At 43.6% G+C, this 16,299-nt stretch overlaps 1 protein-coding gene across 2 annotated transcripts in view; it reads right to left on the bottom strand.

Annotated features, from left to right (window-relative positions):
* Positions 1-5,647: 5,647 nt before the first annotated feature.
* The window catches only part of LOC111977414 (WD repeat-containing protein 38), a 60,377-nt gene continuing 49,725 nt past the window's right edge, over positions 5,648-16,299 (bottom strand). The window contains exons 3-10 of one of the 2 annotated variants that reach the window (XM_070448376.1): positions 10,430-10,655; positions 9,973-10,081; positions 9,512-9,543; positions 9,285-9,384; positions 7,657-7,722; positions 7,249-7,341; positions 6,711-6,838; positions 6,407-6,485 (exon numbers count right to left, since the gene is read on the bottom strand). In XM_070448376.1, the coding sequence (XP_070304477.1) occupies position 6,485; positions 6,711-6,838; positions 7,249-7,341; positions 7,657-7,722; positions 9,285-9,384; positions 9,512-9,543; positions 9,973-10,081; positions 10,430-10,655 (755 nt within the window). In that variant the 3' untranslated portion in view covers positions 6,407-6,484. Of the gene's footprint in view, positions 6,486-6,710; positions 6,839-7,248; positions 7,342-7,656; positions 7,723-9,284; positions 9,385-9,511; positions 9,544-9,972; positions 10,082-10,429; positions 10,656-16,299 lie in introns of both variants that reach the window. The other variant, XM_024006823.2, reaches the window with a different exon arrangement.

Raw genomic sequence — 16,299 nt, 5'->3', positions numbered from 1 at the left:
CAAGCATATGCAGACTGATGTTTCCTTGTGATGGTCGGGATGAGGCAAGATTGCAAACTAGGCGGACAGTCTGAAGGTGTGTACGGAGGAGCTTCATCAGCTTAAGGTAACTGGGGATAAGAGCAAAGCTTTGTTATGTGGGGGCATGGGGGGATAGGGCCCTCCTCTGCTTCCAGGGGGTTTGCAGTGGCGTGTGTGAAGGGCTTAAAGCTGTTGGGGTGTACTGGCTCGGAGGAGGTGGGTCAGGAGTACTGGGAGGGGCTGTCACAGCAGTGGTGTCAAGACCTTGGCCAGGTGGAGGTTGGCTCATCGTCCCCAGGTGTCATATTAGAGGGAGGGTGCCTGATAATTAACAACCTGGTGGCATCTTCTTGTGGCATAAACTGGCTGTCGCTCAACCCCCCGCCGGTCTGCTCTTGCAGACCTGCACGCAAGCGTGGTTTGGACTTTTTTTGGTCGGGACCATCACTGGTGAAGGCAGCAGTGGTTGTAATGACGCGTTTCACGGAAGGAGGAACAAGGGCCTGGTGGGAACTGGTAAGAGCGTAGGGACGGCTGCTTTCCAGCTAAAAGGCGGTGCACACAGAGACTCGCTGTAGCCAATACGGCTGGTCTGTGTGCTTTGGAGGGACCAGCATGCGCGCTTGCTGCAGGAGAGCTGGCGGATTAGGGTTTGGACCGGGCAAGCTGGTTCCCTCAATGAAGCTGGAGAGGCTGAGTAAGCAGGTCTGCTCAGAGTTTTACTCTGCGGTGCTGAGGACCCTGGCAGCTATTATAGGCCCACCGAGAAGGGGAGTTGTGGAAGCTGGGCAGTGGGTGTGGGAGGAGCCTATTTCCACAACACAGCCATCCTTTGAGATCGATTTCAAGTCTGCCACCCTGCAGAAGGCAACTGATGGCAGCGGGTTTAGCAAAGGGCTAAGGTGACCTGAGACTGCTGGGGAGGAGGGGTGGACAACCCGAGGTCTTGGCGCAACGAAACAGGATAACGTCTCTTAGCTGCTGGAGGATTCCTGGAGGAGGTCCAGGAGGCCTGTCGGAGCGGCGGTTTAAGAGGGTGTGTTTGAGAGGCCAAAAGAGAGAGGGCCACCACATGTTTCCGCCCACTGCAGGTGACGGCATGAGACTGGAGACTGCAAGGGGGTCCTGGAGCGATTGTTTAGAATTTTTACACTCCGAGTCCTGGGGAGTTTGAGGGGGTGGAGTAAAGCCCTCTACTAACCTCTTTGCGTTAAGGTTAGGAACATTAGAGAAGCTAACGAGGAGTGAAGGCAATTAGTGGCAGGCGGGTACTGTGGGGTGGGAGAGTATGTGGGTTTTAGATGGTAGGGCGCACTCTACACACCCGAGTACAAAGAGTCAGGGGGACTCCAGTGGAGGTTTCTTCATGGAGCCCTGGGCACTAACAGCTGTTGGCCACGGGTTTTTGATCCGGGGGAATTGGGCCAGGGGGTGTCCTTTCTGTCAAATGAAAGAAATGTGATTTCATGTGTTTTCTGTGTGCACCAGGGTTAAGCCATTAATGTCTCTGTTGGAAATGTCTGTGGTGAGAAGGTTGGGGGTGGTTTTTTGGCTGTTGGGATGTTTAAATGGGCTACAGGTATTCGAGTAAGGAGAAAGCAAAATGTGTTTTGTTGAATTTTCTGTTTGCTCAGGCAAAGTTAGCTATTTGGCTAACAAGGAGAAACCAGGGTCAGTGGGGGAAACAGACCCTTTACTATCGTTTAATGGATTGGTCTCTGCGCGCCTTAGGGTTGAAGTTTTGGTTCTATAAAATGATAAAATGTGTGGAGATGTTTGAGGACGATATGGTGTGTTGGGGGGATGTCTGTATGCTGGGGAAGAGTTTGGATATACGGTTTGTAGGAAGGGGTATTGTTTTTTGTGTAATTGTGATGGTCGGTTTGTATCATGTGGTAGATGGAAAGGTGAGTATGGTACATGTATGCAGTACAGGATATATATAATATATATTTTTTTAAGGGGGGGGGTGAGTTTTAAAATGAAATGAGAATGTTCAGTAAGGAAAGACAAAAAGTTCTCTCTCTGCTGTCTCTTTCTCTCTCTCTGTCTCTTCTGTCTGTCTCTAATTGACAATATGATTTACTATATCCTATCTCCTAGAATATTTGTCTAGGTCCAAAGTGTTCTCTCCCTTCTCCTACTCTGTTTTTAACCTCCTCTCTCTGGCTGAGTGGCTGTCTGCCTGCTTGAGCTCTATCCGGTGTAAGCCATTTCGGACTTCCTATACTAAAGTGCCTTAGTAACTCCAGGCAAGACTGAATTCCACTTTTTTTTTATTACTCCCAGTGAATCTGGAGTTTGAGGGAGGGACAAGGGAGTGTCTAGAACATCTGTTCCAAACAGAGAAGTTAGCCAATATCCCTTCGGCTATTTACTTCCTAAGTAAATTCAGGTTGCTTATTCCTCTATATTTGAATACAGATTGAATGATTAGTTCACTGCTAAATCCGTTCTTGTCTAATCCCTTCACACTCACCTATGCTCGATTAAGCTTATGTTGACTTAAGTCTATAGTTTGTCTAGTCTTGTGAGCCAATGACTGGAGCACAGGCCTCACGCACTTTGGGCAGTCAACATTTTTTCACAAAAGTCTGCTCTCATGTGTCCGTACTCACACTGCATTGTTGAAATATATCCACATGCACAAGACAGTTCAATGTCTTATATAAAAAGAGTGTAAGTTCTGTAACTCAACATCAAGTAATAAAGCAGAATTAACAACAGTAAGTTTAGAGGGAGACTAAAACAAAATACTGTTGCTTACATGCAGGATATGAATATTGAAGAGCTTTAGCAAATATGAATACAACATTAAATAATTTGGTCCTCTTGCATACATTTGAGTTAAGTAACCAAAAAAAAAAAGTTTTAGAATATTATTATTATATTATTTTTTTACTAAACAAGTTTACATCTTTACATTCAGGCATGTAAACCAAACGTAAATATTCTGCGTTAGTTAAACACAGCAGCAACGACAACGATGGTGCTTGAATGTTAATTAATTTCTCCTTAGAGGCCCTACTTTTTGGAATGCTGCTGACCATCTCGCTCCAGCAGATACACACTGGTCCAGAAGTGGCTGCAATCAGGCCTGTCCACTTCCGCCAGACACACGGATGAGCCGAACACGGCCGGGAAGGCCAGCAACCTAGACAGTCTGAGTGGAAGGGAGAGGGAGAGGAGGGAGAGCAAGGGGGTGTCACGTTTCCTGACCTGTTTTCCCATTGTTTTGTATTTATTTTAGTATGGTCTCCGGGCCGGCGGACAGGGAACCAGCCTTCAAACTGGTGCTCCCCCGGTTCGCCAGCATAGGCCCAGTGCGGCTATTCCCCTTGCTGCACTGACAGGGCTACGGGGACCATTCAACCAGGTACAAGGTTGGGCAGGCCCTCGGTGCAAAGAGCTCGTGTTCTCCTTCACGTCCGGTATACATCCGGTGCCACCTCCAGTACAGTCTCCGGATGGCAGCCCCCGCACCAGGCTTGTCTCTCCTCTTCTCTCTCCAGTTTTGCTCCCTGCCAGCGCTGTTAGAGCCTTCCTCTCTCTCCAGCGCAGCCAGGTGAGCTGCCTGCCTGCCAGCGCTGTCTGAGCTGCCGTCTGTCCCCGAGCCGTCAAAGCTGCCGTCTTGTCCGATCGTCAGAAGCCCCTTTTGGCCCCCCCCCCCGGTTTTTCTGTCCCGACGCAGGCTGCCCGTCTGTTCACCGTCCGTCAGAAGGCCCCGTGTCGTTCCAGAGCCGTCCGCCAGACAGGAGCAGCCAGAGCCGTCCGCCTTTAGCCAACAGAGAGCCAGGCCGTCCGCCAGCCAGGATCCAGAGCCGCCCGCAGCGCAGGATCTGCCAGAAGCCGCCCGCGCAGCCAGGATCTTGCCAAGAGCGCGCCGCGCAGCCAGGTCTTGCCAGAGCCGCCCGCCCTGCTCAGTAGCCGCCCAGCAGGATCTTGGCCCTTCAGTCCGGTGCTAACTCTTGGTTTAGTGGGGTTGATATGGATGGGTGGTTGTGGTTAGGAGGCGCACGGTGGCGATAAAGGAGGGCGGGAAAAAACATTGTTTAAGTTGGGGGTCCAAGTCCCGCCCGAGCCGCCACCTGCGGACAGATCGCCACCCCAACAGCTCACCCTAGAGTTTTAGGTGTGCGCCCGGAGTTTCGCACCTTAAGAGGGGGGGTTCTGTCACGTTCCTGACGTTTTTCCTTGTTTTTTGTATTATTAGTCTGGTCAGGGCGTGAGTTGGGTGGGTTCGATGTGGTGATTTTTATGTTGGGATTTTGTGTGGTTCGCCTGGTTGATTTCCAATCAGAGGCAGCTGTCAATCGTTGTCCCTGATTGAGAATCATACTTAGGCAGCCGGGTTCACGTGTGTTTTGGTGGTGTTTGTTTCCCGTGTCAGTGTTTTGTTACCACACGGGACTGTTTTCATTTGTTTAGTCTGATCCTGTTTGTGCGTTCTTCGTTATGTGTAAGTTCACATGTTCAGGTCTGTTGACGTCGTTTGTTGTTTTTATTAGTTTTTCTTCAGTGTTTTCTTCGTTCGTCTTCTTTAAAAAATAAATCAAACATGTATTCTCACAACTGCTGTTTTGGTCCGATCCAATGCTCCTCCTCAGACGAGGAGGAGAACAAGCGTTAAAGGGGGGAGACAATAAAGAGGGAGGAGGAGGAAGAGGGGAAGGAGGAGTAAAAGAGAGACAAATAAAGACAGAAATAGAAAGAGGTGTTTAAGAATATTAGATTTCTATGAATTCATAATTATATAATTTCTTCATTGTTGATTTGAACAATATATGTATTTCCATGCATTAATAGGACAACGAAGTGCCATTGATTACCAGATTTTCTCTCTCTCTCTCTCTCTCTCTCGTTCTCTCTCTTCTCTCTCTCTCCTCTCTCTCTCTGTTCTCTCTGTCTCTCTGTCTCTCTGTCTCTCTGTCTCTCTGTCTCTCTGTCTCTCTTTCCTGTGTCTGTCTAGAATTTGACAATTATCTTACTATTCCCTATCTCCAAGAATATTGTTCTAGGTCCAAAGTGTTCTCTCCCTTCTCCTACTTCTGTTTTTAACCTCCTCTCTCTGGCTGAGTCGTCTGCTGCTTGAGCTCTATCCCGGTGTAAGCCATTCGGACTTCCTATACTAAAAGTGCCCTTATGTAACTCCCCCAGGCAAGACTGAATTCCACTTTTTTTTTATACCAGTGAATCTGGAGTTCGAGGGAGGGACAAGGGGTGTCTAGAACTATCTGTTCCAAACAGAGAAGTTAGCCAATATCCTTCGGCTATTACTTCCTAAGTAAAAATCAGGTTGCTATAGTCTAACTAAGAATAAACAAAAGACAGCCAATAATATTTGATTGAACTAGATTAGTTTAATTAGATAAGTATTCCTTTTTATATTATGCTGCTTTAAATTCCATTGTTCTTTGTCTAATCTCCTGCTCACACACACATTTACAGATCCCTTGATGCCCTCTTATGAAACGTTGAAGCCTGCTAGTTTCAACACTCCCTAAGTTAGATTATATTTGACTGTTAGCCAAATATCCCTTGGCTATTACTCCTAAGTAAATTCAGGTTGCTATAGTCTAACTAAGAAATAACAAAAGACAGCACAATATATTTGATTGACTAGATTAGTTTAATTAGATAAGTATTCACTTTTTATATTATGGCTGCTTTAAAATTCCATTGTTCTTTGTCTAATCTCCTGCTCACACACACATTTTACAGATCCCTTGGATGCCCTCTTATGAAACGTTGAAGCCTGCTAGTTTGCAACACTCCCTAAAGTTAGTTAACTTTGGACTTAAGTCCTATAGTTGTCTAGTCTTGTGAGCCAATGACTGGAGCAACAGGCCTCACGCACTTTGGCAGTCAACATTTTTTCACAAAAGTCTGCTCTCATGTGTCCGTACTCACACTGCATTGTTGAAATATATCCACATGCACAAGACTAGTTCAATGTCTTATATATAAAAAGAGTGTAAGTTCTGTAACTAACATCAAGTAATAAAGCAAAATTAAAACAGTAAGTTTAGAGGGAGACTAAAACAAAATACTGTTGCTTACATGCAGGATATGAATGTTGAAGAGCTTTAGCAAATATGAATACAACATTAAATAATTTGGTACCTCTTGCATTACTTTGAGTTAGTAACCAAAAAAAAAGTTTAGAATTATTATTATATATATTTTTTTTACTAAAACAAGTTTACATCTTTACTTTCAGGACATGTAAACCAAAACGTAATATTCTGCGTTAGTTAAACACACAGCAACCGACAACCGAACGGTGCGTTGAATGTTAATTAATTTCTCCTTAGAGGCCCTACTTTTTGGAATGCTGCTGACCATCTCGCTCCAGCAGATACACACTGGTCCAGAAGTGGCTGCGATCAGGCCTGTCCACTTCCCGCCAGACACACGGACGAGCCGAACACGGCCGAGGAAAGGCCCAGCAACCTGGACTCAGTCTGAGTGGGAAGGGAGAGGGAGAGCAAGGGGAGAAATAGAAAGAGGGAGGAGGAAGAAGGGGAGGAAGAGTAAAAGAGAGACAAATAAAGACAGAAAAGAAAGAGGTGGTTTAAGAATATTAGATTCTTATGAATTCATAATTATATAAATTTCTTCATTGTTGATTTGAACAAATATATGTATTTCCCATGCCATTAATAGGACAAAGAAGTGCCATTGATTACCAGATGAGAACAATGGTGAAGGACCTTGATGTGATTACATTGAGCAGTGTCACCGGCCACATCATCATGATGATGCAAAAAGCATCATATAATGCAAAACGCATCATTCCAATATCTTGAAAACTTGACTGCTGACACGCAAAACATTTTGGGACTGTATTAACAGTGGACTAATGAAAAAAAAWRKGRWTTTTTTTTGAGTGGAYTGTCCCTTTAACCTTTGATTGATGGAGCCATTTTCTTTTTTACTATAACATCAGAGGGTATAACAACAACATGCTGTAGGAGGAAGGTAAACAGTTGCTAGCTAAGAGGTGCCCATTGTAAAATGGCAAGTAAACTGTTGAGTGCCATTTTTGGTTTATAAAGTGCAAAAATAAATATTTTATCGCTTCTCTCAGTTTTTCTTATTGTATAATCGACTCACCGCGCAATAATAGGCTTGAACAAAGGTGCAAGACATCTTACTTCACAAGAATTCCTACATAATTATAAACTTTGCTACTTTATACTGTACCTAAAATACCAATATACTAACCGTCATAGTCCACCGGTTGATGACTCTCAGCATATTTGATTGGCTCCCAGCKGCCACGATATGATCCTGGCCAAGCCAATGGCATGTGTAGATCTGTGTGAACAACAATTTGAYACAAGCACTTTTAGAACAAATCATTCCAGAACGGTTCTTTGGGTGTCCCAATGGGATAACCCRTTGAAGAACCCTTGTGTTTTCCAGGTAGAACCTTTTTGGTTCCAAGTAGAACCCTGTGTGGAAAGGGTTCTACGTGGAATCGAAAACGGTTGTACCTGGAACCCAAAAAGRGTTATTCAAAGGGCTCTCCCATGGGGACAGCCGAAACACCTGATTAAGTTCTAGATATAACCTTTGGAATAGTAGTTGAGGTTTAGATYATTTTTTGTGTGGCTATATTGATGGACTCACTTTGCTCTCTCCTTGGTAGTCATGTGGCACTTCAGTCACTTTCTGACCTGAGACATAATCCCAGATCTAAAAGAGAGAGAGAAAGAGTGCAAGAGAGAGATAAGTATGCACGCTATGCATATGCATGCATTGCAGCTGTCTTGTCTGCACCCACTTTGGCACCCAAATGTCCCAATACATTGTGTAATAACCTATAGTTTTAGGGTCATGTCCTGGTATCAATATGGAGATAATAATCACATTGATTAAAATAGGAAAACAATTGTTAACGTTTGTGTAAAGTTACAGTACCTGAGCTGAGGGAAAACTATTTTGTATTAAGATGACAATAATAATATGTTGTCAAAGTCAGAGACAATGATTGCRGGATTATGTGACTTACTGTAACTAGACAGATCTCTAACCTTTAACCATGAGAAAAAGGTTACCCTAAACCTCTCAGTATGTACTGAATAAAATCTGATTACTTCTGGATGACTATCCTTGGTTAGCCTGCAACTGCCTTCTCAGTTTATGCTGCAAACAGATACACTGCGTATACAAAACATGAGAACACCTGCTCTTTTCATGACCAGGTGAATCCAGGTGAAAGGTACAGTATGATCCCTTATTGATGTCACTTGTTAAATCCACTTCAATCAGTGTAGATGAAGGGGAGGAGACAGGTCAAACAAGGATTTCTAAGCCTTGAGACAATTGAGACATGGATTGTTTATGTGTGCCATTCAGAGGGTGAATGGGAAAGACAAAAMATGTAAGTGCCTTTGAACATGGTACTGTGTGGTAGTAGGTGCCAGGTGCACCAGTTTGTGTCAAGAACTGCAACGCTGSTAGGTTTTTCATGCTCAACAGTTTCCCGTGTGTATCAAGAATGGTCCACCACCCTAAGGACATCCAGCCAACTTCWCACAACTGTGRGAAGCATTGGAGTCAACATGGGCYTTATGTTTGGTATATTCAGTGTAAATTCAATCTCTAAATAACCCTCCAGCAATCTTRGTCGTCACTATCTGGACAAGTATAAACCCAACCTATTTCTCTTCTTAAAATCTGATTTGAAACCTAACCCTAACCTTAATCCTAACCCTAAACACACTGCTAACCTTATGCCTAACCCTATCCTTAAATTAAGACCAAAAAGCTTATTTTTGTTTTCATACATTTTAACCATATACACTGTAGCTAGTGGGAACCATCAATCTTGTGCAAGTGCTGGTTCAACTTCCTCCTGCATCTTCTTGATTTACTGGCGTCACGGCTAAGAGGTCAGCTGCACTGTCAATTTCCAGTGAAAGCTTTCCYAACCCACATTTTATTTTAAATAATTCATTTAAATACTATAACAGTTTAGTACACTGTTTCCCAACTCTGGTCCTTGAGTACCCCCAACAGTACATATTTCTGTTGTGGCCCTAGACAAGCACACCTGATTCTACTCGTCAAATAATCATCAAGCCCTTGACAAGTTGAATCAAGTGTTTTTAATTAAATTTTTTACTGTAATATGTCTGCACATTTTTCAAAAGTTATCTGGGCTGTGACTTAATTTTTGTATTCTGATTACGTCATCCCTGTTACATGTAATCCGTTACTACCCAACCCTGTTTGTTTGTTGCTGTTGTTGTCACCTCCAGTGCGTTGTCCTTCCTCCAGGAKCCAGACAGGATGTGATTGACAGCTGGGTCGATCTGAAGCGTGTCACCACACACGTGAGGACCCGAAAGCATCCTAAAAGCAGGGTAGACAAAGATAATGCCTGATAAAAATCTGTCCATGGCTAATCTGGATGCATACACCATAATCCTGACGCATAAACCATAATGATTGAAGACAAATAAAACAATTACAGTTTTACCTGACAGAGTGCTGCTGTCTGGTATCCCAAAACTGTGAGAAGACAAATATTATCAGACAGATGTTTTAAATAAATTGAATTAATTGAATTGAATGACTTTCACTGGAAAAATCGTCTTGCTTGCCACGGCAGTTTCTAAATTGATCTCCTAAAACAGGGGTGTCAAACGAAATTCCTGGAGGGCCATGTGTCTGCAGGTTAGCACTCCTACCTTGTACTTCATTGATCAACTAATGTCATTGTCACCGCTCTAGGTCTTAACTGAATATGAATTTACAATAAATAACATAAATAACAAAAGCCAACAGATACACGGCCCTCCAGGAATCGAGTTTGACACCCCTGTCCTAGAACAAATGTTAGAATGCGGTCTCTAKTTACYAGACCAGACTAGTKTTTACAAACCACAAATCAAGCTTTTTAAGATTTKGGGATTTTATACAGTAAACTGCAATTGTTACCTGTATGGTGTTGTCCCAACCCCCAGAGATGAATTCTCTCTCCATCTCTGGGTGAAAAGTCACTGCGAAAACCCGAAAACAATGTCCATCCATAACTGTTCTTGTGGAGCTGAAAATAAAATGGTGGAAAATAAATACTGGTTGAAACAACGACCTGAGGTGACTCAAAATGTGTTTATTTTGTAAAGGAAGATCGGAGTTCCAACCTTCGCACATATTTTGTATTTATTTGACAGCACACTGGAATAGACAGATGAGAAGTGCTAAAACAGAATTAGCACCCACTTCGCTAGGAGTATATTTGGTCCGGGGTCAGGGGGGCTAACCACAACACCAGACTCAGGCACACTAAAATGTTTTATTTTAAATAATGATAAAATTGTCATAATGTTCCACATTAGGAAAAAAATATATTGTAGAAAATGTTGTTTTCAGGGATTACTAATATTTTACCCACCTGGCCTTGCAGGTCATCAGTCTCTGGTGAGTGGAGAGGTCATACAGATGAATGGCTGAGTCGGACCCCCCTGTGGCTGCTTTCTCTCCAGAGGGAGAGACGGAGAGAGAGAGGGTCTGTCTCTGTCCACCTCCTCCCTCTCCACCTCCAGTCTCCCCCACGTCTCTCACCCCCCACAAACACTCTCCTCCCCACACGTACCAGCTCCTCACAATGCCGCTGGCATCTCGAGAAAGCGACACAGGAGAGAAGGAGTTGGTAATTGTCCATTTCAATACAGAGGAGAATCCTTATTTCTCCCATTGACATCGATGCATGATTATGTGTTAGTTAGTGGGATTCACCACACACAGTGCCTAGGGAAAGTRCTCACACCCTTGCAGTTTTCACATTTTGCTGCTGTTAAGGAATTTAGCCTCAGCTGCAGCCCCACGCTAGGGAATACTGTGTGTGCGCTGAAGCTGAAAGCTAGATTGTGTCACTGGCGGTCGGGGGGGGGGGGTACTTCATGCAGAGCTAACCATCAATGACTGGGTTTGTCTGTGGTCTGGGATCCAGGAGACCCAAAGTACGAAACATACTGTACATGAAATAGATACTTTTATCGTTTTCTGTATATTAGAGAATCCCAATGATGCATGTCTATCAATAGCGCTCTTTCAATCGGTCTATTTCAGTACAACATACTATGGGGAGTCACACTCTCGCTGCTTCGGTTGAAGGATATACAATCATGACTGACAAGGCCCCCTTCCACAGGTGATAAGCATGAGGCTCGGATTCATTCCTTMAATTATTCCTTTCTTCACGTCGGTGTGAACAAGAACGATTCACGCTAGTAAAACAAACAATTGGAAAACTAGATTGTTTTATAGTGCTAGAGTGTGCTCAGCCCCTGGACGTTGTGTGCTGAATTTTGTACTTGTTTTCATAAGTCTTCTAATCACAAACAATTACTTATTCTTCAATTTGTTGGTGCAATGAGTAATATGGCTAAGAAAACGACAGAGACGACGATGGCTACAAGCTGGGTTCGGGGTCGAGATCATGTCCCCAGTCATGTGACTATAACATTTCTCTGAAAGACACTCATGATCTATGTATAGATCTATGTATAGTTTGTCTTGGCTTGGAACACTCTCAGGCAGCCCTCGCTCGAACAATTCTCTGTGTGCATTGCCACGTACTGCGTACAAACWCTTTGGAAAGATTTCTTGAGAAATCTTGGAAATACCGATGGTGACTTTCCTTTCACCTCCGGCCTAGCCGAGGTGCAGGAAGCAGAGTTGGATTGGTGGTCGGAGCAAAGGACTTGTCTAACTGKGCGTGGGGTATGTGGTGGCTGCCCGCTCCCAACCTGGCTCCTGTGCGCTCTGGGGTATGGGARGCTACTCGAAGAGATAGCRCCAACACTGCAGTAATACCTAGCAATAAAAAATGTAAAACAACTCACATAATCCAAATATTATTACATGTTTTTATTAAGAAATATCAGAACGATGTTAGAGACTGGAATACAAATATATACATAAATATATATATACATATAATGTATATAAACATATCAACATATAATGGTGTGTATAGACAGTATACGTACAACAGTAGTTATAAAGGATAAGACATGACTAGAATAAAGTATTTAGAGTGCACTTGGAAAGACTTTTTCCACATTTTGTTATGTTACAGCCTTATTCAAAAATGTATGATTTTTTTCCCCCTCATCAGTCTAGAAACAATACCCCATAATGACAAAGCAAAAACAGTTTTTTGAAATCTTTACAAAATGTATAAAGAATAAAAACAGAAATATCACATTTACATACATATTCAGACCCTTTACTCAGTACTTTGTTGAAGCACCTTTGGCAATTACAGCCTCGAGTCTTCTTGGGTATGACGCTAYAAACTTGGCACACCTGCATTTGGGGAGTTTCTCCCATTMCTGTCTGCAGATCGTCTCAARCTCTTTCAGGTTGGATGGGGAGCGTTACTGCACAGCTATTTYCAGGTCTCTCCAGAGATGTTTGATCGGATTCAAGTCCGGGCTCTGGCTGGGCCACTCAAGGACATTCAGAGACTTGTCTTGAAGCCACTCCTGCGTTGTCTTGGCTGTGTGATTCTCGTTTGTCTTGTTGGAACGTGAACCTTCCCCCAGTCTGAGGTCCTGAGCACTCTGGAGCAGGTTTCAAAGGATCTCTCTGTACTTCGCTCCTCAATCCTGACTAGTCTCCCAGTCCCTGCCGCTGAAAAACATCCTCACATGAGGATGCTGCCACCATCATGCTTCACCGTAGAGATGGTGCCAGGTTTTCTCCAGACGTGACGCCTGGCATTCAGGCCAAATAGTTCAATCTTGGTTTCATCACACCAGAGAATCTTGTTTCTCATTGTCTGAGAGTCTTTAGGTGTCTTTTGGCAAACTCCAAGCGGGCTGTCATGTGTATTTTACTGAGGAGTGGATTCAGTCTGGCCACTCTACCATAAAGAGCTGATGGTGGAGTGCTGCAGAGATGGTTATCCTTCTGGAAGTTTTTCCCATCTCCACAGAGGAACTCTAGAGTTCCGTCAGAGTGACCATCGGGTTCTTGGTCACCTCCCTGACTAAGGCCCTTCTCCACCAGTTGCTCAGTTTGGCCAGGCGACCTGCTCTAGGAAGAGTCTTGGTGGTTCCAAACTTCTTCCATTTAAGAATGATGGAGGCCACTGTGTTCTTGGAGACCTTCAATGCCACAGAAATTGTTTGGTACCCTTCCCCAGATCTGTGCCTCGAACACAATCYTGCCTTGGAGCTCTACAGACAATTCCTTCGACCTCATTGCTTGGTTTTTGCTCTGACATGCACTGTCAACTGTGGACCTTAAACTGTTGKGTTCTGAGAATATGAAAATATACTTATTCATGTCACTAATGGAGTGSTGTGGTTTAGASGGTCTACACCAGAAGTTAATGGTTATAGGAGGAAGGTATATAGTGTGTGCAATTAAGCTTGGAATGTGTTGAGTGCAGGGAAGCGATTACATCTGGCAGGCATTGATAAGGGGAGAGAGCCATGGATTAGTGATGAAAAACAAATGCGTTCGACAGGATTAACTAGACATACTGTTTAGCTGAAGTACACAGACAGCATGCAACAGTTGAAGTCGGAAGTTTACATACACTTCAGTTTTGAGTCATTAAAATTTGTTTTTCAATCCACTCAACATTTCTTGTGGTTAGGTTAGGACATCTACTTGTGTGATTACACAGATAATTTTTTCCAAAATTGTTTACAGACAGATTATTTATTAATAATTCACCTGTTCACCAATTCCTTAGGTCACGAAGTTTACCATACTACTAAGTTGACCTGTGCCTTTAAACAGCTTGGAAAAATTCAGAAAATTATGTCATGGCTTTAGAAGCTTCTGATAGGCTAATTGACATCATTTTAGCCAATTGGAGGTGTACCTGTGATGTATTTCAAGGCCTACCTTCAAACTCATGGCCTCTTTGCTTGACTTTGCAGACCTCCACAAGTCTGGTTCATCCTTGGGAGCCATTTCCAACGCCTGAAGGTACCACGTTCATCTGTACAAACAATAGTACGCAGTATAAACACCATGGGACCATGCAGCCGTCATAACGCTCAGGGAGGAGACGTGTTCTGTCGTCCTAGAGATTACGTATTTTGGTGTGAAAATTTTCAATCAATCGCGGGAGTCTCACACAAAGAGAACGCTTATGTAGATGCTGGAGGAAACAGGTACAAAGGTATCTATCATCCACGGTAAAACGAGTCCTAATCATCGACATAAACCTGAAAGGCTGCTCAGCAAGGAGAAGCCATGCTCGCCAAACTGCCATAAAAAAAGCCAGACTGACTGGTGTTGCAACTGCACAACAGGGGACAAAGATTAGTATTTTGTTTGGAGACAATGTGTCCTCTGGTGCCTGATGAACAAAAAATAGAACTGTTTGGCCATAATGACCATCGTTATGTTTGGAGTAAAAAGGGTGAGGCTTGCAAAGCCGAAGAACACCATCCCAACCGTGAAGCATGGGGGGGCAGCATACTTTGTTGTGGGGTGCTTTGTGCTCTAGGCACGGGGACTGGTGCACTTTTCCTAATAAAAATGGCACATGATAGGATGGATAGAAGGTTAATTATGTTTGACAATATCAACTTCTCACAAGAACTGTCAGTCAGGAGTGAAATTTCGTAATGGCTTGTGTCGCTAATATTGGGTCTTACTGACAAAGTGGACAATGACCCAGATATTTCCAGACTGTATGATGGCAGCAATGGTCAGTTGACAGTACCAAAAGGTGCAATGAGTGATTCGAAGCTGCCCATATCATACAAGCTCGTGCCTTCAAATCCATAGAACATTTAGTGGGGCAGAGACTGAAGATATAGTGTGCTCAAGCGAGATGAGAGGCAGTTTAGAGAGAACGACTCAGTTCTAACACCAGCGCTGAGGAGGTATGGGGAAGTAATGGAGGAACCAAAATTGGGCTCATATTTAGATTTTTATGAGTGGGAGCTGTGTCTCATATAAGAGGCTACCCGAAATACGGTTTGATGACCAAGGAGTAAACTCATATATTAGATGGCAAAGTGCTATCCAGTATTAATTTAGTGTTTGTACTAACTTCTGACCCACTGAGAAATGTGATGAAGAAAGAAAGCTGTATATAGATGCACACATTAAATCTCTCTAGCTATTTATTTCGTAATCACTCTCTTCATATAATATGAGAATGATAGGTGAGGCGATTGTATCCTACTGACCTAAGGCAGGAATGTTTATCAACAAATCAATTTCAATCAATTTTTAAATCTTTATTACACTCTAGACCCTTTCGTTACATCAGGCTATATCGCTCGAAAGTGCTGCTTACTTGTACCGAGCGCGGATAGGAAACCTCAACAGCTAAGTAAATGGGTGTAAGAAGCAGCGGTGGCTAGGACATTCCAACTCCTAGAAAGGTGCCAAGAACCTAGGAAGAAACCTGAGAGATGGTACACATGCTATGAGAGCGTGGCCAGTCCTCTTCCTGGTGTGCCGGGTGGAGATTAAATAACACCAGAACTATGCAAAAGATGGTTCAAAAAATGCTTCACTAAGGATTGACATAAAGCACCATGGCTCCAAATAATAATCATTAACTCTTTATCTCAGTTGGCTTTTCTAACAGTCACTACACAGAGATTGAACACAACAACAGGTCTGGGACACTGGTACCGGTTCCATAACCCAGGCAGCCTATATTCGAGGTCTGATATTACTTTGGTAAAGCTATGCTAAGGCCAAGGCGGACTGGGGACAGTCAAAGGAGTCCCATCCATGGGCGCGCAGTCCGATCGCAATGTCCTAGGGCCCAGGCCTCCTCCGAGAGAAAAAAAGAAGAGAAGGAGTAAATTAGAGAGATGTCCAAGATATTTTTATCAATTAAATTACCATAAATGACAAGCATGGTCAAATAATAATCAGGAGAAATAAATCTACAGTTTGTTTTTCATAGCCGAATTCATTAAGAGTTGAAAACACAGTCTGGGACAGGTAGCGGGTTCCATAACGGCAGGCAAGAACCAGAATAGAACTGGATAAGCGCAAGGCCGGCAACTGGGGAAAGCAAGGAGTCACCACGGCCCGGTAGTCCTGACCATTTATCGTCCTAGGGGCTTCAGGTCACTTCCGAGAGAAAAGAAAGAGAGAAGGAGAAAATTAGAAAGAGCCCAAGTATTTTTCCACACACTGATGACAAAAACAATAAATAATCAGAAGTATTATAATACCTCAGTTGGCCTTTAATTAGCCGATCATTTAAAGAGTTGAAAACTAGCAGGTCCGCTGGGACAGGTGGGGTTTCCGTAATCCACACGC

Source organism: Salvelinus sp. IW2-2015, linkage group LG18 (genome assembly GCF_002910315.2).
Source record: "Salvelinus sp. IW2-2015 linkage group LG18, ASM291031v2, whole genome shotgun sequence".
In the NCBI taxonomy this organism is placed as follows: Eukaryota; Metazoa; Chordata; class Actinopteri; order Salmoniformes; family Salmonidae; genus Salvelinus; species Salvelinus sp. IW2-2015.
This window is presented reverse-complemented; position numbering and strand designations above follow the sequence as displayed.